Source organism: Manis javanica, chromosome 3, assembly GCF_040802235.1.
Source record: "Manis javanica isolate MJ-LG chromosome 3, MJ_LKY, whole genome shotgun sequence".
Classification (NCBI taxonomy): domain Eukaryota; kingdom Metazoa; phylum Chordata; class Mammalia; order Pholidota; family Manidae; genus Manis; species Manis javanica.
Window position 1 is genome coordinate 6491186 of NC_133158.1, and position 22418 is coordinate 6513603.

The 22418-nt window shown below is 45.3% G+C and overlaps 1 protein-coding gene across 3 annotated transcripts in view; it reads right to left on the bottom strand.

The window, feature by feature from the left end:
• The window catches only part of ARHGEF3 (Rho guanine nucleotide exchange factor 3), a 245248-nt gene that overhangs the window by 163305 nt on the left and 59525 nt on the right, over positions 1 to 22418 (bottom strand). For all 3 annotated transcript variants that reach the window (XM_037019264.2, XM_037019266.2, XM_073230740.1), the window contains exon 3: positions 7104 to 7170. In XM_037019264.2, coding sequence (XP_036875159.2) covers positions 7104 to 7170 — 67 coding nt within the window. The remainder of the gene's footprint in view (positions 1 to 7103; positions 7171 to 22418) is intronic.

Below are 22418 nucleotides of genomic sequence, written 5' to 3' on the forward strand. Positions count from 1 at the left end.
TGATATTTTGGTAATGTAGGAAAATATTCTTAATCTTACAACATATGGATTGAAGTACTTAGAAGCGAAGGGTCATGGTATCTGTCCTTATGCTACTTTGATATGGTTTAGTAAAATAAAGTCAAATTGTGTAGCTAGAGATGGATAAAGAGGTAAAGCAAGTGTTGATTCTAGCAATTGCTGGGTGTTCACTGCACACATATTTCAACTTCCCATGTTTGAAATCTTTCATAATAAAAAGTTGAAAAAATAGTACACAAAGTCAAAATAGTAATCACGGAAATCTCTTAGGAAGACACCAGGTGAAACCTGACATCCCTTTTCTCAATAAACCACACAATATTTCCTGTACCACTGTCAGAACGAGGATCATACATGTCTCCCAGATGACGTTGCTACTGGCCTTCAGGGCCCTTGAAGTGCGTTCCAGGTCTAGGCCCACCGTCACCGCAGAGGGATGGACAGGGGAACAGCAGGTGCACCATCCCCTCTCACGTTGACCCGGAAGTTTGCTCCCCACCCCCTTCTGCAATTTAGCTGAACCACATAAACTAATGTACATCTGATACAACTCCACTGCACCTTCCTCAAATCAGAGCTATGATTTTAAACAAATCTTTATCTGCCCATAAAAAAAAACCCATCAGCCTTGTTCCCTTTTTTTTCTAAATGGGACATTAGGTCACACCAGCCCTGAGGATACAAAAAAACACATTGTACATTCATAGCCTTCTGCACACATTTCCTCCTCGCTGAGTGTGCGCTAACCAGGCCAGGGCACTGGTGGTCCAGACTGCTTTACAACGTCGAGTACGGCTGGTTTTATTACCAGGGCCACGTGGAAGTCAGCAGTAACAGTCGTGCACAAAAAAGGCTGGTTAGGGAGTTTTGTTCATTGAGGTTCCCAGAGCTGGACAGCAGAAGGAGAGAGGCTGGGCTGGGGGGTGGGTGGGGAGACAAATGTGGGGGGCCTGAGAATCAAGGAAGAGAATTTTCATCACCAGACTTCCATAGGGCAGCCCATTTAAAAATGGGCCCTATGCAAACACATTGTGATGAATGTTCACTTTTAGAGAATATTTATTTCAGTTACTGAAAGCAAAGAAGTTTGTAAGATATCTACCTTCAATAATAAAAATATTTTAAGTTACATTAAGTATAAATAAATGGTTATTAAGTAGGACATGTGTATGCCAAACACAGACAAGAAAGGATGAAGAGAACAAAAGATACTTAATACTCATAAATACTGGTGAGTAAGTGCTTGTTATGCACTAAATACGCAAGAGGCCAATGAGGTACTACCTACGCAGAGGCACTAAACATATATGAACACTTAATATACAGGAAGCCTTAACTTGGTTACCCACTGGCGATACCCATTCTGGCCGCCATGCATCTTCTGCCCAAGACACACACATAAGAGAGAAATGAGCCAGCCGTTCACCTGGCCAATGGGCTGGTCGCGGCTGCTAACCAAGCATACTTGTTCCTGAGTGTTTTGGATAAAGCAAGTGTGTGTCGTTCATCCAGGGCACCTTCAGTCTGTGGGCCTCTTGCCCGAACGTTAACCCCGGTCCTGTACCCACATCACAGCAGGGAGGGCCCGTGCAGTGGGGAGGAAGGGCACGCGGGCGCCGTGAGCCCCAGGATCCAGGTGCGATCCTGCTGCCCGGTCTGTGGTCTGTCTGGAGTGTGTTGACTGACTCCTCTTTCCCGCCTTGCTTCTTGCTGTGTGTTTCAACTGGCTTAACAGACAGCGTGACCTGAGCACCTAAAGGTGGGGACTGTCTGGAGTCATAGTGAGCTAAACTCCATCCCACCCACAAACGGGGTCACGCTGATTGTGAAGAGGAGAGACTGATGGGAGAGGAGAGTCATCAGCAGCACCCACACTAGCCCCCCCCACAAAAGCTTCAGTTCCCATCCCCAGTTTCCAACATGCGGAGGAAACTGAAAACAAAACTGAGCATGGGAAAGGAAAAACGACAGGAAGATCGAAAGGGTTTTCCAAAGACACATCTTCCCTGGTTCCCAATGTCCCCGCCCTTGCCATGTCTTCAAACAGCGTGACGGCCTTTTGGGGACAACATGATTGCTGCCGTGATACTGTTCATGTAGTAAAGGCAAAATATGATTAAAATGAAAAAGAGATATCTCCACGAAAAGTCACAAATGTGGCAAACGACAAAGCAATACTGAGACTAATATTTGGGCCACTTCCTATTTAAAACCGCCGATGTAGCTCCATATTTCCCAAAATTACAGAAATGGCTGTAAGCTATTTCAGAATGCAATTTTCCAGGATTTGCTATTTTTTTATCCAGAGGGCCATTACATTTTAAGTGTTATGAGCAGTATAGTTTTGCTTCCAGATCAGATTGTCGGGGCCATAAAACAAAAAAAAACCAAAACTCAGTAACTAAAAGGACTGCTTCTAACCCATTATGAAAGAAGAGCAGTTAGGAGTGTGGTCCACCTGGGAGCCAGACCCTGGACCTCGTGATGATCAGCCCTTACTGTGGGACAAGAGATGGGGAAGACCTTTATAGACAAGAATCGTTTGTATCTGCTCAGCACCTCTCCCCTTCTTCTGGAAATTGTCCCTTCTCCCCAATGTTACTATGGTTATCATAGCAGCCACCAGAGCAGTACCGCAGGACCCCTCTCCATGGCCGCTGCTGACTGGGCTGGGAGTATCCACCTGGCCCACGCTGGGCCAATCATAATCCCCCTCTAGAAATTTTGATTCTGTCTCTCTGCAGAGGGTTGCATTTCCATGGCATGAAGAAATGGAAGAAGTTGGTCTGCAGAGAAAATGCAGCACATAACTGAAGAGCTGGCAATGCTCATGGGCTCCCAGTGGCTGGCTCGAGGGGCTTCGGAGGCCCCTCTGCATTCCGTGAGATACTCCCTAGACTGCTGTGATTTTAGACACTCTCCTTCCTTACTGCAAATCTGAGTTGAATTTCTGTCACTTGCACCTAAGTTTTCTTAACCTGGAAGACCTGCATAATTCTGGAACTAAAATGGAATAACTGAATGGAGAACCACATAAAATAAACAGAGGCATCTATAAACTGTGTCCAAAGTTGGAGAATTTGCAGACACTGGCATATAAGCTGCTATGTCCCTGCAGACCTCCCACGTGACCAACAAAAGAAACTGCGTTTGAAATCTAAAAACAAGCTACACTGTGCCTGGCACATTTTTGGTGTCAGCAGACTTAAGAGGACATGGGCTTGTCCTGCCAGGTGTCAGCATCTACTCGAAGCCTGGCTTCTCTGCTGCCAGAAGGGAATTGAGAGGAGAGGGCCAGGTGGAAACCAGAGAGTCAGTTTCGCCTTTTGAGGGGACACCTTCCATGGGAAAGGCACCTATTAAATATACATTTTTAAGGAGCAGTCCTCTCAGGTGTAAGAGAACTCTGCTTATCAGGAGCTAATATTTCTGCACATTTAACTCCATGGAAGCATGATTCACATCACTTCACACACATTAGAACCAAATCTTGTGTTTTGAGAAGATGCATGATTGTCCCCGCTTTTCAGGTGAAATGTGTCTGAATGCGCTGACATGTGTCTTGTCTGCACTTTCCAATTAGCATTCTGACCCTAAAATACATGCCTTTTCACCACTTAATCTTTTGTTTTAATTGCTAAGGACTGTCCCCTACAGTCAGAGCTGGGGCTGTCCAGGGGCAGTGGACAGTACCCTGAGGGGGCATGGAGACGGCCTCTAGGCTGATGATCGGGAGGTGGGGAAACGGTGAGACAGGTGAGGGCAAGCATCTTATAGCCCAGCACGGCCTGTGCCGGCCTCTCCTGTGTGCCCAGATTTCATCAGTTCCCAGATGTTTTGCCACAACACATGTTCAGTGACATACCCTGATGGTCCCTAAGCCCTGGAGGCTTTTTTGAAAAGCATCCTCTCGCTTGTGGAAGACCCTGAAAACTAGATCCACCACTTCACTGCTGTGGGACCTCAGGAATGTATCCAGTCTGCCTCTCTGGAAACTGGGCACAGTAATAGCATCTGCCTAATAGGGTTTTTGGGGGGTGTGATGACATGCAAAGCACTGGGAAGAGTAGCTAGCACGCGGCAGGAGCTTAATGAAATTTGTTTACACTGTTGTTTCTTATTACTTTCATCATTTAAGAACGTTTGTTACGTATGAGTTAGAATGAACAATCTGAGTTTGTTTACTGGTCATACCTATTTTCTCCTCTGTGCTGCCTATTCAGATCCAAATTTGCAACTACCGGGCAATGGCAGGGGGCAGGGTCCTCAGGTGGTCACGTTTCCAGGGCGAGTTTCCTCCCTGCGTCTGCCCGGCTCTCTCTGAGCTAACGGGAGGAGGCAAAGCAGATATTGTCACAAGGCAGGGTGGAGATTTGGAGCTCAGCACTGCCCAGCCGCACGGAGGCCAGCTGTGCAGGAGGCACAGGCCTGGAGTCACATTTCACTACAGAAAACGGACGAGCTACGGAAGGCCTCCACGGTCATCCCCCTGGCATATGGGCTCGCGCCCTGCACTTCCAGTTCCTGTAACGAAGGTCACAGGGCAGGGACTGCTGGCAGTGAGGGTGCTTCCGGTCGGTTGGGCTCCTTCCGCCCGCACCATACCACAGAGGACCACGCTCCGGGGTGGGGAGACAAATCGATTTGGCCACAGAGGAATCTGAGAATTGACAGGCCCTGTGCCATCTGCCTCTCGCACATCTTGATATCAGTTTATCTAACTTTACCAATAAGCCCCAGAGACCAGAAGAAATCAAAACAAGGACAAGAGACCAAGGTAAACACCACCGCTGACCTCATCACCCAACAGATCCTATTCACTCCAACCATTCTAACTACTTGGGAAAATCTTGCAAGCTGGCTCAGAATGTCAGGCTACCAAAGGGTCTCTTAAACCAAGCATGTCCCAAACAGGCTCCTTGGAGCAGAGAGTTCTATAAGGAGCTGTGCTCAAAAGTTCCCAAAACATTTCAAGGGGAAACAGCTGAAGGGGTGACCTGGCCACAGGTAGGGTGATCCACTGTCCCAATCCGCCTGAGACTAGAATTTCCCAAGTCACAGGACTCGGCTAAAACCAGGACAGTCCCAGGCAATGTATGTTGTACCCCAACCCTTGGCTAGTTGCTGCTCTTGAGTTCAGAAGGAAGGCAGGGTACCCTGAAGGGGAGGGTAGAGAACGAGAGAAAATGAACACCTCATAAAGGCCAACTTGCTCACTGGAAGACCAATTTCTCTACGCAGTTGACCCTTGAACCACATGGGTTTGAGCTGCATGGGTCCACTTACACACGGAATTTTTTTTCAATAAATATATTAGGAAAACTTGTTGGAGATTTGCGACAATTTAAAAATACAGTTTATTTTCTGTAGCTTATTTAATTGTATATATTATACATTTAACAAACAAAATATGTGTTAATTGACTGGTAATGTTATCAGAAAGACTTCTGGTCAACAGTAGGTTAATAGTAGTTAAGTTTTTGGGGAGTCAAAAGTTATACACAGATTTTCTGCTGTGCGGGGGGTTGGCACCCCTAACCCCTGAGTTGCTTAAGGGTCAACTATAATTAACAATTGACTATAAATGTCAACTATCCCACAGTGTGTACAAACGATTTTGTCAATAAAAGGTTTATGGTCAGTGGCTTTGGGAAGTGACACAGATTCCACCCACTCTCCGTGTAGTCTCCACGCACAGCAACACAGCAGAGGCTCTGAGAAATCCTGCAGTGGTGAATGTATTTAACTTGGTGCTCTCAGTGTGTCCTAAGTCCATATGACCGTACAAGTCTTTTTTCATGCAATGGTTATGGTCATCCAACTGAGCATACTTTGAGAAATAGGGGTCTTATCCATCAACTCATAACCAACGTAGAAGGTATATGACATGCATTCATAAGACATGCACATCCACTTGAGAGGTTCACTCATTTCTCTTTATACCCGGTGAAAAGCATATTGTAAACTTAGCTAGAATAAAGCCATGATCTGTATTTATTTTTAATAAGACACTTGGGGAAGATGACATCTATGTAGAATATTAAAGATGAATAGAGCCAGCAAAAATAGTGCACAAAGGACTAAATGCTTAAACCTGAGAAACAATCTGCAGTAGATTTTGTGACTGACGGATGTGAGAGATTCCTTCATTCACCAAATTAAGCATGTGTATGCCAGGCACTGTGCCAGGCCCAGAATGTACCAATGAAGAGAGGGTGGCAAGACCTCTACATGTCCGACGCTTGGAGCTTCCAAACCTAAATTTCAGTAAGCAAGCGCTAAATAACAATCTTAACAATGAGAAGAAAGCACCAGAGTTCCTAGGAAGTACCTGCAGCTCAGGCTAAGGGGGGTGGTCATCACAGATTCCCAAGGGAGGTGATGCTAAGGCTTTGGATGAAATGGGTGGGCCAGCTGCAGAGCATGTAGGGGTGCGGTGCTGGGCAGTGGGGTACAGTATTCTGGACAGAAGGAACAATGCATGCAAAGGCCTGGTGGTGAAACAGAGCTCAGAGCATTCTTTACACACATGAGGGTAATGTTCCTGAGGTCAGAGCTAGAATTTATTTCAGCACCATACACTTTGATGATGATGACTATTTTAAGGAAGAGAACTTTGCATCAGGAGGAGGTTAGATCAGACCCTTCTAACACCTCTAAGGGCTTTGTGATGCTTCTCTTTAAAATCTGTTTAAAGTTTACAAGCTTCTTCTGCAAAGCAAAGCTCCCCTTGAAGTCATAAATCTACCTACCAACAGACTGTCTACATTTCTGGATTTTTTTTCTCCTGCTTTGTGCCCTGGTTCCTCCAGTCTCCCAGACAAACAGCCATTACCCCCACCTCATCGTCCTTGACACCTCCTAGCTCCTCAGCCAGTGGATGCCCGGGGCCCAAAGGAGAACAAAGGCCAGCAGGCACTCTCTGGGCCAGACCACAATCACCAACGCAAACATGCTTCCCCAAGCTGTTAAGCACAGAAGCCTTCTCGGTGGAGCCGGGCTGGGAAGGCCAGTGCCCACATGGCCTCCCAGAGCATCCTGCACAGGCCGGAGCAGCAGGGAGAGCCAGGGAAAGCACTTACCCCTCTGAAGTTCCAGGCTTTCGGAGAGGGAAACGTGGGGAAGCTGTTCTGCGGCTGTCGTTTTGGCCTAGAAGAGGAGAGAAGACAAGACAAGACAATGTGTTCACTATTCAGTGGTTAGATGTTCCGGGACAATCAACAACTTCAGCTCTATCGAGGAGAGCGATGCTGGGAGACATGGCCCAGGAGACGCGGCAGCTGCAGTTCTCACAGCTCGGCAGTCTTCAGTGGCCAGATTCACTGCAAGCTCCTGCCCAGTGCCGGGAGGAGAGCTCCGGAGTCCCTTCCAACAGTCAACTCCCAACCCTTACAAGATAAAGTAAGAGCTACACCCCCACCTGGATGTGATCAAAAAGCCAGACCAAACTCCCAACCTTGAGCTTTCTTGCTCACACATAAGCAATTCCCAAGCGGATGCCAGTGGGGGAGGGGGGTTGTTTGTAGCACCAGCTCAGCCTGGGGCTCTCCCTTGCCGCACATAATGCTGGGGAGTCCCAGTGCCTCCACGCAGGCCACAAGTGGCCCTAGTCCTTCAGAGAGACAATGCACAGGATGAGTAGCCACTGCCTAGCAAGTCAGAACTGGGTTCCTCACCTATAATCTCTCCCCGTGATCCAGTCTCCTAAGGTGTGATGGAGACAGCTCCATGAGGCAGGTCAACAGAATGGGGAAAGAGATGCACCGGTGGGGCCGGGTGGCTCCAGGCATGCCCACAGCACCTCCTTCCTGCCTTGTAAGTGAACCCAATTCTGTAGCTGCCAACATACCCACAGGGACACCCTTTACAAAGTTCTTCTGGAGTGATATGTGACTTACTTACCCCAAAAATGTTATCTTTGTTGATATGGTTATTTACGTTTCACAGTGGCTTGAAGATCACCTTACTGAAAAGCTTCCTGAAAAGGGTCCCCTTTGGACTCTCCCTGAGACTTCAGTCCCTGATGTACCAAAAGGGTGGCTTGTCGGGTTTTTACATGATAGTCACACCTTTATTTTGACTTGACCTCTCGGGCATAATGTGCAGCAATGAGAGGCAGATCACCTTCAGGGACCATTGTGTAGGCTTTGCACAATGTCAGGCCTGTGCAAAAGTCTTGATTGTACCGTACAAAAGAGACAAACAAGATGAAAGCTAGGTATAATAACAGCAGCAGCAGCTAATGGGTATTGAATACTTAAAACAGCATAGGCTAGGACATAATAAAGATCAGAGCAGCAAAAAATTGAGAAGACTAAAACAATAGAATCAATGAAACCTGGTTCCTCGAGAAAATAAACAAAATAGATAAACCCCTATCCAGACTTATCAAGAAAAAAAGAGAGTGTACACACAAAAACACAATCAGAAATGAGAAAGGAAAAATCACTGTGGACACCACAGAAATACAAAGAATTATTAGGGATAATAATCCAGGGATAACCTGGAAGAAATGGACAACTCTCCAGAAAAATACAACCTTCCAAGACTGACCCAGGAAGAAACAGAAAATCTGAACAGACTGATTACCAGCAATGAAATTGAACTGGTAATCAAAATCTACCTAAGAACAAAATCCCTGGACCAGACGGCTTCACCGCTGAATTTTATCAAACATTTAGAGAAGACCTAATACCCATCCTCCTTAAAGTTTTCCAAAAAGTAGAAGAAGAGGGGATACTTCCAAATTCATTCTATGAGGCCAGCATCACTCTAATAACAAAATCAGGCAAAGACACCACAAAAAAGGAAAATTATATACCAATATCCCTGATGAACATAGATGCAAAAATACTCAACAAAATGGTAGCAAACTGAATTAAAAAACACAACAAAAAGATCATCCATCATGATCAAGTGGGATTCATCCCAGGGATGCAAGGAAGGTACAATATTCAAAAATCCATCAACATCATCCACCACATCAACAAAAACAAGGACAAAAATCACATGATCATCTCAATAGATGATGAAAAAGCATTTGACAAAATTCAACACCCATTCATGATAAAAACTCTGAACAAAATGGGTATAGAGGGCAAGTACCTCAACATAATAAAGGCCATATATGACAAACCCACAGCCAACATCATACTTAACAGTGAGAAGCTGAAAGCTTTCCCTCTAAGATCAGGAACAAGACAAGGACACCCACCGTCACTTTTTATTCAACACAGTACTGGAGGTCCTAGCCATGGCAATCAGACAACACAAAGAAATAAAAGACATCCAGATTGGTAAGGAAGAAGTTAAACTGTCACTGTTTGCAGATGACATGATATTGTACATAAAAAACCCTAAAGAATCTACCCCAAAAGTACTAGAACTAGTAACTGAATTCAGCAAAGTTGCAGGATACAAAATTAAACAGAAGCTGTTGCATTCCTATATACTAATGATGAACTAGCAGAAAGAGAAATCAGGAAAACAATTCCATTTACAATTGCATCAAAAAAGAATAAAATACGTAGGAATAAACCTAACCAAGGAGGTGAAAGACCTATACCCTGAAAACTGCAAGACACTCGTGAGAGAAATTAAAGAAGACACCAATAAATGGAAATACATCCTGTGCTCATGAATAGGAAGAATTAATAATGTCAAAATGGCCATCCTGCCTAAAGCAATCTACAGATTTAATGCAATCCCTATCAAAATACCAATAGCATTCTTCAACCAGCTAGAACAAATAGTTTTAAAATTCATGTGGAACCACAAAAGACGCCAATAGCTAATGCAATCCTGAGAAGGAAGAATAAAACTGGGGGGATCTCACTCCCCAACTTCAAGCTCTACTACAAAGGCACAGTAATCAAGACAATTTGGTACTGGCACAAGAACAGATCCATAGATCAATGGAACAGACTAGAGAATTCAGATAGAAACCCACACATATATAGCCAATTAATATATGATAAAGGAGCCATGGATTTACAATGGGGAAATGACAGCCTCTTCAACAACTGGTGCTGGCAAAACTGGACAGCTACATGTAAGATGGTGAACCTGGATTGTCTAACTCCATACACAAAAGTAAACTCAAAATGGATCAAAGACCTGAACGTAAGTCATGAAACCATAAAACCCTTAGAAGAAAACACAGGCAAACATCTCTTGAATATAAACATGAGCAACTTTTGCCAGAACCCATCTCCTCAGACAAGGGAAACAAAAGCAAAAATGAACAAATGGGACTACATCAAACTAAAAAGCTTCTGTACAGCAAAGAACACCATCAGTAGAACAAAAAGGCATCCTACAGTATGGAGAATATATTTGTAAACAACATATCCAAAAAGGGGTTAACATCCAAAATACATAAAGAAGTCAAATGCTTCAACACCCAAAAAGCAAATAAACTGATTAAAAAATGGGAGGATCTGAAAAGACACTTCTCCAAAGAAGAAATTCAGATGGCCAACAGGCATATGAAAAGATGCTCCACATTGCTAATTATCAGGGAAATGCAAATTAAAACCACAATGAGATGTCACCTCACACCAGTTAGGATGGTCAACATCCAAAAGACAAGGAACAACAAATGTTGGCGAGGTTGCAGAGAAAGGGGAACGAACCCTCCTACACTGCTGGTGGGAATGTAAACTAGTTCAACCATTGTGGAAAGCAGTATGGAGGTTCCTCAAAAAACTAAAAATAGAAATACCATTTGACTCAGGAACTCCACTCCTAGAAATTTACCTGAAGAAAACAAGATCCCAGATTCAAAAAAGACACATGCACCCCTATGTTTATCGCAGCATTATTTACAATAGCCTAGTTATGGAAGCAATGTAAGCGTCCATCAGTAGATGAATGGATAAAGAAGAGGTGGTATATATACAAAATGGAATATTATTCAGCCATAAAAAGAAAACGAATCCCACCATTTGCAGCAACACGGATGGAACTAGAGGGTATTATGCTCAGTGAAATATACCAGGAGGAGAAAGACAAGTACCAAATGATTTCCCTCATGTGTGGAGCATAACAACGAAGCAAAACTGAAGGAACAAAACAGCAGCAGAATCACAGACTCCAAGAAGGGCCTAGGGGTTACCAAAGGGGAGGGGTGGGGGAGGACGGGTGGGAAGGGAGGGAGAAGGGGATTCAGGGGCACTATGATTGGCACACATGGTGTGGGGGGGTCACAGGGAAGACAGTGTAGCACAGAGAAGACAAGCAGTGACTCGATGGCATCTTACTATGCTGACGGACAGTGACTGCAATGGGCTGTGGGGAGGGACTTGATAATATGGGTGAATGTAGTAACCATAATGTTGCTCGCATGAAACCTTCATAAGATTGTGTATCAATGATACCGTAATAATAAAAAAAGGACAGCTGACAAACTAAGAAAAACCAGCATATGCTAATACTTCATATAATTAATCTCACTGACTCTCACACTGCAAGTGAGGGTTCATTATTGTGACCATTTCACAGATAAGAAAACAGAGACCTAAGTATATTAAGGGACTTGATCATCATCACACAAGCCTGACACCAGGCTTTTGATCTGAGTTGTCTGAGGTCAGATCCCATAGTGTTTTTTTAGCTGTGTACAGACTCCGAGCACGAGGCTTACTCCCTGGAGCTTCCACACTCCTACGTGCGAAAGAGGAGAAACAACAGCCAGTCCATAGAGGAAAGATGGGCTGCGGGCTCTAACTCCAGTTCTATCCGTGCTGAATTCTCAACAGATGTCCACACCTTCCCCTCCCCCAGATCCCGGCTCCGAGAGCCGGCGCACAGGGCTGACTCAGAGGCTGGGACGGCTCACCACAGGGGAAGGCCACCCACGCCAGGTGTGTCTTTATATCTGGACCCTTGTTTCATCCTCCCCCTCACCCACACGCACAATAAAAACCCAGGCTAATAACATCTCAAGACAAACAGCGAACACTTGAGTGGTTATTTAGATTCAATACTCTTCTCTGTTAAGTGACATGTTGGTCTAAGACCTTCTGAAAGACATTTCTTCCTTTGAAAAAAAAATACAAGTTAGAATTCGACAACACTTCTCCCTGGATACGGCTCCCCTCCTGGGTTATAAATGAGCTTTGCTTTCCTTATTATCTCATGAGCTCCACGGCTTCCAAAGCAATAAACCACAACATCTGGAGTGAACATGCCCCCGTTTTATGTGTTGCAGGCCACAGAAAATGATGATCACAATAATTAACAGTGACTAAGTTGCATGGTCTGTGCCAGGAACTGTGCTAAGCACTGCACCTACATAATCTAAGTCTCATGATACATAGGTAACTGTTGTAATGGTATTATGTAATACTTTATACATAATGCATTATAATGGTATTACATCCTGTTATATATGTATCATATGTATATTTTTATTTCCTAGTATGTTTTCACATTATATATTATAATGGGGATGGTATCATTACCCTATTTTACAGGCAAGATAAACTGAGGCTCAGAGAGGTTAAAACACATGCCGGAAGTCACACAGTTGGTAGGTGGCCAAGTTGGGATTTAATACCCAGAAGAGCCTGACTCTAGATCCAGGGGATGTAGCCCCTCTCAAATAGAGCAAAGCCCCACCTAACAGGGCTGGCCTGCTTTTTGGAAGGTGTGGGCCCCTTGTGGGAGGGCACCAGTTTAGCAGAGCCCTACATTAGGAGTCCTCCTAGGCAAGAAAAAAACGGAGCCCGTCTGTCCATTCAGAGCATCTTGGGCCACTTTGGATAAACCCTCAGCCAGGGAAACTCCTGAGAAAGGCTGTCTCTGCCTGCTGGGTCCCCCCACCCCTGCCTTCCACCACCAGCCCAGCTTCCCCTTCATTCCCACCAGCCGGAGGCCCTTTGAACAACCTGTCTTGCAGTCCTAAGAATCTCCCGACAGCCTGTTCCTTCTCCCCAGCCAAACCTACCCCCGGGGTGGCTGTAAAGGACAACCACAGGGAATAAAACCCCCTCCACTGAGAAGCCCAGGAGGGACGCTAGCAGCCTGAAGCACACCCGCTGGGGAGCCTGCGGAGGCCAGGTCCCCACCACGGGACTGTGCAGAGACCCCGCCCTTCCCACTCTGATTTCCCGCCCCCACCCTTTTCCCCAAGACCACCACCTTCGCCAGCATGTTGTTTATGTCTTAAACGTTTTACTGTCTTGACCCAGAGCATCTTGCTGACAAAATTTTCCTTTTATTTCTTTTCCTTTATGTTACCTCTCTCTATCCACGAAGACAACTAGCATTACTAGGAAAACCAAATAGCTACTCTGAAAACAAATTAGTGGTGTATGTGGTATCACCTGTGCCGGGTATTTTTATTCTGCTCACACCACTTACAACAGTGATGGTTTCTTTCACTTATATGTCTTTTCAGCTGTTTTTGTACATAAGGCAGGGTGGACTGGCAGGTGTTTAGCTGGGTAAAGACCCAGTTCTTTGCAGAGATGCAAAGAGGTAGTTTGTAGAATGGAAAGCTCGTCACCTTGGCTTGTCTCTTAAACAAAAGCACAAAGGCGCCACCCAGTAATATGTTTCCACAGATCATAGAGCCATACTCAGCTTTATTCTACTCCTGCCATGGCTGTTACACCAACTCTTTATTTCCTGGTAAATTATGGGAAAACAGAACCATAGAAGGTCAGGAATGGTCCGCTGGTACAATCACCTGGCACTCACTGGATCCTCCTTGCAAAAGTCCCGTTGAGAATATAGTGGAAAGAGAGCCTGCGCCTCTTGGAGAATGGGTCTGTACTCTACTGTGGGGGCTCACACATTAATTTATTCACCAATACTTACTGAGCACCTACTATATGCAAGACACAGTGTCAGACATTAGAGACACAGCAGTGAACATGACGGGTCCAGTTCCTGCTCTCCTGGAGCTTCCAAAGGACAAGACCAAAAAAGAGAGTGACATCACAAGACTTGCCTTTAGAAAGATCCCTCTGGCTGGAGAGAGGAAGATAGCTGAGGGGGTCCGGAGGGGAGGCACAGACCAGTGGAGGCCTCTGGAGGCACCCAGACCTGCTGCTCCCTCTCCCACTTGGCACTGTCATGATTCGGAAGGCATGGAAGTCGTAAGTGTCCACTCGGACTTCTTTCTCCCATTCTCCGCCACTTTTTTTTAGAACAACACTGTCCAGTAGAAATACCACGTGGGCCACATATGTCATTTTAAATTTTGTATTAGTCACATTACAGCAGTAAAAAGAAACAGGTAAGTTTAATTTTGATCATATAGCTTATTAACCCAATATATGCAGATATTATTATCAGTTCAACATGTAATCACCAGAAAAATACATTAGAGATATTTTACATTTTTTGGTACTAAGTCTTTAAAATCCAGTGAGTATTTTACTCTTATGGCAAATCTTAATTGGCATCAGCCATGTTTCAAGTGCTCAGAGTGACATGTGGCTTGTGTGTACTGGACAGCAGAGTTATGGAAAAATAGTGCACACGGTTTCAAAGAGCCTCAGACTTTGAAAATCCACTGCTCTGTCCCAGCAGTCAGTAACCATCCAAAATGTACAAATTGAAACCCTTTTGAAATGTGAGACACTCTCTAAAATGATTTAGTAAAGGAACATTATCTTCAGGTCATATCCCTACTTCATTGGAGCAAGAAATGAAATGCTTCCCCAAATGGAGATTATCCCAAATGTCTATGATCTGTTCCTAAGTAACATACGCCTACTCTGATTGAACTAATTCCAGAATTAACTAAAAAGAAGATTTTGGATTATTTTTTTAAACCCACGAAACAATTATATTTGTAGTTTCCCTTTTGTGAAATGTTGGTTTAGGTCATTTACTCATTTATATATAGGGAAGTCCCTTTGTTATTGATACAGAAAGGTTCTTTATATATTCAGGATATAGCATGTAGCAAACTCTAGTGCATACCTGGTGCTTTTAATAACCATATTTAAAAGGCATATATTCAGTTACATCAACTGGTTGATGAAACTGGATAAACAAAATGTGACATATGCATACAATGGAATATTATTTAACCATAAAAAAGAATCAAGTACTGATACATGCTACGAGATGGAACAATCTTGAAAATATTATGCGAAGTGAAAGAAACCAAACACAAAAGGCCACATATTCTATGATTCTATTTATATGAAATTCTCAAAATAGGCAGGTCCATAGAGACAGAAAGCAGACCAGTGATGGCCAGGGGCTGGGGGGATGGAGCAGCTGGGGCGTGACTGCTCAATGGGTACAGCAGTTTACTTTTGGGGTGATAAAAATGTTCTGGAATTACATAGCGATGGATCTGAATGTGCTTAATGCCACCAAATTACAATACATTTACATGGTTAATACAGTAAATGCTATGTGTGTTTTATGTGAGGGTAAATAAAGACAGTTTCAGGCAAAATGAAAAGATACACATATATATGATGAAAAACATCCTCATGAAATAATAAAGCAAAGAAGATGCTCCTGACTATTCCAGAAGAGGGGACTATGTAAATAAAAACCGGGAGAGCAAGCACTCTATCCAGCCTGGGAATTGACAAAAATGGCTTAGAAGTGAAGTTTTATCAGCACTTGTGAGAAATCAGCCCTACAAGTCCCTGCTTCTGAGACCCATATTTATGTGAATCAGTCGGCAATGCTAAGAGTTCCCACACTCTCTGACTTCCTGGGCTGTCTCTCATTCTCCACCCCTAGAGCCAAGTCTGCGTTCAGAGATTCTGCCATGACACCGTTCCATCTTCTGCTCCATGTCACGAGCCATTCTGTTCTGTTTCTCTTTTGCTGTTGAACTTCCTACAGAGCTTTTATCTTTAGAACAACTTTTCAAGGGTGCAGGCTTTCAGAACTGTCAGTGGTGAATTTCAAAGATTCTCCGGTGATGCTATAAAGCTCCACTGGTTAAGACTGGTTAAGAGCACAGAGGCTGAAGCCAGCTCTGCCATTCACTAGCTGTGTGACATTGGACAAGTGACTTAACCTCTCTGTTCCCTACTTCGCCCATCTGTAAAATGGAGGTAATAACAGGATTCCCTTTAGGGTTGTTGTGAGCATTAAAGGAGTTAATATACATAAAGCTCTTAGTGCCTGGCACACAGAAGGGGCACTTTAAGAGCTAGTCCCCTTCTGGGTGGTGCGCTCTGGAAGGCCAGGACTATGATTTGGAGTCACTGCTGTCTCCGCATCCCCTGCACCTTGAACCCAAATAAATAGTGGGAGGATGAGTACACGGCACCTGGTCTCAGTGAGTTGTGGTCCACAGTATCGCCTTCTATACATTTTGGAAGACACCGAATACAACCAGTGCACTTAAGAGACAGAACGAGTTCCAAATCTCAGTGGCACAGGCCTGGACCTTGGGGCGAACCTGACACGGGCTGTGGGTGTGCACCCAGCTCAGCCTTCGCCCTTTCCCCAGGCCTCTCCCAGCGGGGCTGGGTCCTAGACAGGTACTTTGCGAGCAAAAGGCCCTTGAACTTAAGGCAGCTCCTTGGCCCAGAGCTGTGCCAGTGACCAGCACCAGACGGAACACTGCTTGAAAGGCCAGGGCAGCCGCCAACACAGCACCTTCCTGGGGCGTGCAAGGCTGCGTGACATGTGATTTCCACCTTATGAACACTGTGGTTCCCTCGCTGTCTCCTCATCTGGGATAACGGACCTGCAAAATGCCCAATCTGCCCCCAGAAAATTAAAACCCCCAACACTCTGCGAGAGAACCTCCCGCCATGACAAATACACTGTGGGCCCTGCCACCTCCGTACTTCGAGTCCATGATGGGCCACGCACACTTCCATGTGCTGGGCAGCCACCTTAAACCTTCCAGAACAAAGCAAGGCTGCTGAAGAGAATGAGCGGTCACACAAGGTGGTCAGAACACAGGCCCTCCCGTCTACAAGACTCTGGCTCACGCCCATGCCCATCAAATTGGGCAAATTATGGAATACCCCCAAGCCTCAGTTTCCAACTTGAAATGAGTGTGCCAAGATTTGGACTTTGCAGGGTGGCTAGGAGGAGTAAGTAAGTAATTCCTGCCCAGTATTTTGTGTACTACCCGGCTCACCGAGTGCTTCATAAGGGTCAGCTCTAACTGTCTGCTGGGTGCCTATGTGCCAGGCATGGCTGTGGGCATAAGGGATAAAATGGTTCCTATTCTCTCAGCACTTACATTAGGAAGTGAAAAAGTTCATGGAGAAAAACAGAGAGGAGCAGGGGATGAGGAAGTAGCTGCAATTTGATGATGTGACTTGGATTCACTGGTTTGTAATTTGGATTTGGTTTCAAATTAGAAACTGAGGCTTGGGGAAGTTCTGTAAGTTGCCCAAGACAAGGAGAACCCAGAAAAGGGGGGAATTCCAGAGGCCAGGGACGCCTTTCAAAGAGAGAGCGCTCAACTATGCCACCAGATAGGGGATGGAGAAATGCCCACCTGTATTTGCAAAGCAGAGGTCCCTGGTGACTTGCAAGAGGGGTCTGACTAAAGGTCACCTAGATACACTGTTCAGAGAAAATGTAAGTCGACAGGAATCTTAGATCTTAGCCAGTCCACTAAAGTCATTAAAATGTGACTCCCTGAGGGCAGGCACTTCATCTGTCTTTTCAATGCTTTATTCCGACCATCTGGACCCCCGACACATGGTAGATGCTCCATAAATACAGCCGACCCTTGAACACCACAGGGGTAAGGGGGGCCGACCCCTCGCACAGCCAGAAACCTATGTGTAAGTTTTGACTCACCCCAGACTTACCTAATAGCCTACTGTTGATCAGAGGCCTTACTGATAACATGAATTAACACATATTTTTGAGTGTTATATATATTACATGCTGTATTCTTACAATAAAGCTAGACAAAAGAGTTTTTTCAAGCTGTTTCAAATCTTCAAAACTTTTTCAATATACTTATTGAAAAAAATCCATGTGTAAAGTGGATCCGTGCAGTGCAAACCTGTGTTGTTCAAGGGCCAGTTGTGTTTGAGCAAACACATACGCAATTCATCCCAAGGCAGAATGTTTCATGCCCGTCCCTTGACTAGAGAAACTAGAATTAATACTACCTGGCATTTATTCAGCCCAAATAACATGCCCCCCAGTTACTCCCCGTTGGCATTCTGGTCTGCATCATTGGTGGGCTGGACGGCTTCTCCTGGCAGCACCAAATTTCAACAATCAAGCTAACTGTAAACTGGTCTACTCAGCATAAATTACAGAATATCTTTGAAGGGATGTTTTGTTACAGGTCTTTTGGAAATCCAATTTAAGAAAGTTATTTTTTTCGTGTTCTCAAAGTGCTGGCCTGCAAATGATGTTTCTGAAGTGTTCAGGGTTCGCTCTGAAAAGCAAGGGACCCATTCTCCCTGTCCCCGCCTGCAGCCATCTGAATGATGGCACATTTTCAATGGGAAAGGCTTCATTACATCCTAAGGAAATCTACATCCTGCCCCTCTAGGTCACAGCCCCGCAGAGCTCAGCCTCACGTCCCTCCGGAAAGGATAATTAGTTTTCTACTCTTTAATCAAGGAGCAGCAGACTGTTGTTTTTTCAAAATTTTTGCCTGGGGAGAGCCTGTTTTCCCCGAGCATGTGTTTTCCTAACCAGGAGCCCTTGTGCGTGCCCTACCTTCCCGTGAGCCAGTGCTGGGCGGCTTCCCCTCGTCTGAAGTGAGCAACCGTAGCTCTCGACAGAGGACAGCCCCTGGCCCCTCGACTGCACGTATGTGGATTCAGGTCATGGTCATCCACAATGATAAGCACTGCTGACCTTTAACTTACGGACCTGGAGAAGCCTCCGTCTCTCTGTCAGCGAAATCATGTTTTTAAGCATTTATTTTTTTAAAACAACAAATACCATGGCCAGACACTGTTTTAAGTGCTTAATAAATATTTGCTCACTTAATTCTCAAATAAATAGGTACTTTTAGTATTCCCACTTTACCAAAGCCCAGAGAGGTTAAGTGACCTGTTAAAAATCACACAGCTCATAGGTGACAGAGTCAACATTCAAACTCAGGTAGTTTGGCTCCAGAAAACCCAGAGAAATAAACATTAAAACCATCACAGAAGGAAGGAGATGGAAACCAAATGCTTACTCTGTATGAGGCCCAGAGCCAATATTACTAGCTTGGTGCCTCTTAACATGAAGTGCAATTGGTTTTTTAAACTAATAAAAATAATAAAGATCAAAGATTAGTCTTAGGTTGTAGAAAGGTTTTTCTACATCTGCAAATAAAAACCCATGCAGATTAATCAGTACACTTTACTATGTAACATGTTATACTTCAAAGAAAGGATAATTGTAGTTAAAAAAAATGTTAATGCCTGAATTTTAACGTTTTAAAGAGATTTGAATCAAATAAATAACACTCAAAAGGCATTTTTAAAAAAATCAACCTAAACTATCTAATTTTTCTCTTAAAAAGAAAAGTCAAACTATATGCAAATCAGAAACAAAAAGGAAGAAGATAAATTCATGTTTTTCAAATCCCAGGAAGCTCTAACTCAAGGATTATATTTACAGGTACCACACTTTCCTAGTTCCTCCCTCGCAGGCATTCTATGAGGGTTTTTTTTTGCCCAGAAAGGGACAAAAGAAAGTCTTCACACTTTTTTCAATAATTATTGATCAGAAGCTAATAATCAAATCAGCATGGAGGTGGCCCAACACCCCCAAAATGAAAATCGCAACCCTAAAAATGAGTCCTCAGAAATGGGCATCTCTAAAAGATGTTCTGTTGATTCTAGCTCAGTTAAGAGCACCAAAACTTCTTAAATTAGCCACCAGTGCTTAAAGCAATTTATTGTCTCTCTGATAAAGGACCTACCACAGACTCCAAGGTAATTAGAAGTTCCATAAATGCTGCTTTTGGCAGTGACCGGGGCCACACATAAAAACACGTTTATTCCCCAACTGGCAGTGACATGCGGTGGGGGCGGGTCCACGTCAGATGTGTTATAGCGTGCAGGAAGAATGAAAGCTAATGCCAAGGGCACCATTCAAACGGCGGTTATTTCATGATGATGACAGCTAGCCACCCCCAAAATTCTGGGTAAGATAGGGTAATTATGAGTAAGAATTACTCAGAGTATAAGAGAAATTCTAAGTAAAAGAGGCTAATATTATTGCTATTTTAATAATAATAATATATTAGTGCCATGCTTTTTTACGTGGATTCATTCGATTGTCACAAGGCACCTGAGAAATAAGGACCATAACAGAGGAGAAAGGGGAAATACTTGGAAAGCCCTCATGGCTTCTGAAGGTCAAGGCCAGACAGCCCGAGTCCAGGATGCCTGCTCTTAGCTACTGAGTCCCGCTGAATTGTCTGAAGATTTCTCTGCCCACCTAACCCATAAGAGCTACAAACTGGGGGTAGAATGATCAGATACTTCAATCACACATGGCTTGTCTGAAGCATAGGGTGGAGCAAGCCCCCAGCCCATCCTCTCGGCCACCTCGTCTTCCAGCTCACCAGCCAGCTCCAGTGGGAATGGAGTTGGGTGCTTGCATCAGCATTGCCATAGCTACGGCCATGGCAACCACCCCTTGTCACCCAGGCAAAGATGCTCTCCCTGGTCCATGCAGCCCCTGAAGAAACTTATCTTTTTACCTGCATCCAGGTCTTTGCAAGACCGTGAACCTACTGGAGGCTGCCCAGGTCCCTAACGCATCTGGACCAGGCTAATATGTATAAAGGCCGACATGGAGATGGGGTTCAAGGGGAGGCCACAGAACTGCAGAAAGGCAGGCAGCCTCACCAGAGAGCTCACGCCTGGCAGGGCTGCATCTGTGTTCCAGCTCTGGCACTGGCAAGCGGGGGCCCCTGAGGAAATGGTTTGGCCTCTAGGAACCTATGTCTTAGAAAATGAAAAACAGGGAGAATAATTAGCTTTTATACTTGACAGAGTTGTTGTGAGGTGTAAGTAGACCCAAGCATAGAAGGACAGCCAAGTCCATGAGGGCTACTATGGACTGAGGGGTGCCAGTGCTGGTGGGTACCAGGAGCCCGCATCCTTACAGCTCAGCAAGCCCAACATTCAAGCCAGAAAGATGCCTGTCGACAGCACAGGGGCACTGATTTGAGGGCTGGACAAGGCCAAGAGATGGCACAGGCCACACACACCTGGCCATGCCCAGGGGCCTCAGAGGGTCCAAGCTGGTGGTGAGACATCTCTAACAAAGATCTCCTCCCCCCAAGAAGCTACACCTTCCCCAGAGCCCTCGGCCCCATCCCAGCCACCACCACCAGCCCAAGACAGGGAATAAAGTGGAGTCGGTGAGTAAGGGCCTCTCACTAACAATTACAAGGCTGCCCTCCAGAGAAGGTCTGCTCACGCCAGGTCTGCCCGTCACCCTGAAGCGACCCTGAGGCTCAGCGAGGTCAGCACCCTTGTCTGGAATCACCCAGCGGAGGAGGACGTGAACTCCATTCCATTCTTCCCCCTTTCTAGTGCCTCCATTTCCTCATCTATAAGAGGGGAGACTAATAACAACCTCAGAGGGTTTGCTGTGAGTGTTAAATGAGCCCATCTGAACCTGAAAGGGCTTGGAGTGCTCCCAGGTTGAGAACAAGGGCCCTAGAGCCAGCTGCCTGGGTTCAAATCCCACATCCGCCTGCCCACCAGCTGTGCAACCTTGTGTAAGTTACTTAACTCTTTGCCTCAGTATCCTCATCAGTAAAACGATGATAAAAAAAAGTACTCCCCTAAGTTAACACGAATGATCCCATCATCTAGTGATCCCATTAACTTAGAAAAGCTAGGAACAGTGTCTGTCCTTTAAGTATAGTGGGCATGCCACGTATCAGCACATGTGTGTCAGCTGTCTTACTCATGAAAGCACTCCGGCTCCTATCAGCGCACGGCTGCACTGGAATGACATCAGCAACGGTCAGCATCCTTCTGGCCGACAGGAGCCTGACACATGGCCCCCTGTTTAATCCTGACAACACTCTTGAGTAAATGCTATCATTGATCAGATGTACAGATGGGGAAACTGGAGCACAGAATGCTCACATATCTTGCCCCAGGTCACACAGCCAGGAAGCCGCAATGCTGCCAGGCTCTTGCCCTCCTGGGCACTGCACTGCCCGAGCCCAGGACCCACACAGCCTGGGAAACCGCAGGCCTGCCAGTGCCTCCCAGCAAGGGGGAAGCATGGCGTTCTAGCTTGGAGGTGACTCACCGCCAAGCACCCCCCCACGGCTGTAGACATCTTACAAACAGAAAGTGTCAGTCACACGGCACAGTCACCAAGGAGAAATCCCAGCCACCCTCCCCATCCTCCCTGGAACAATGGTGTGCGTCTAACTGTGGCGATGAGACAGAGCATGAAAACCAAATGCTGGGCTGAGACATCTAATCGGTGTCTCGGAAACACAT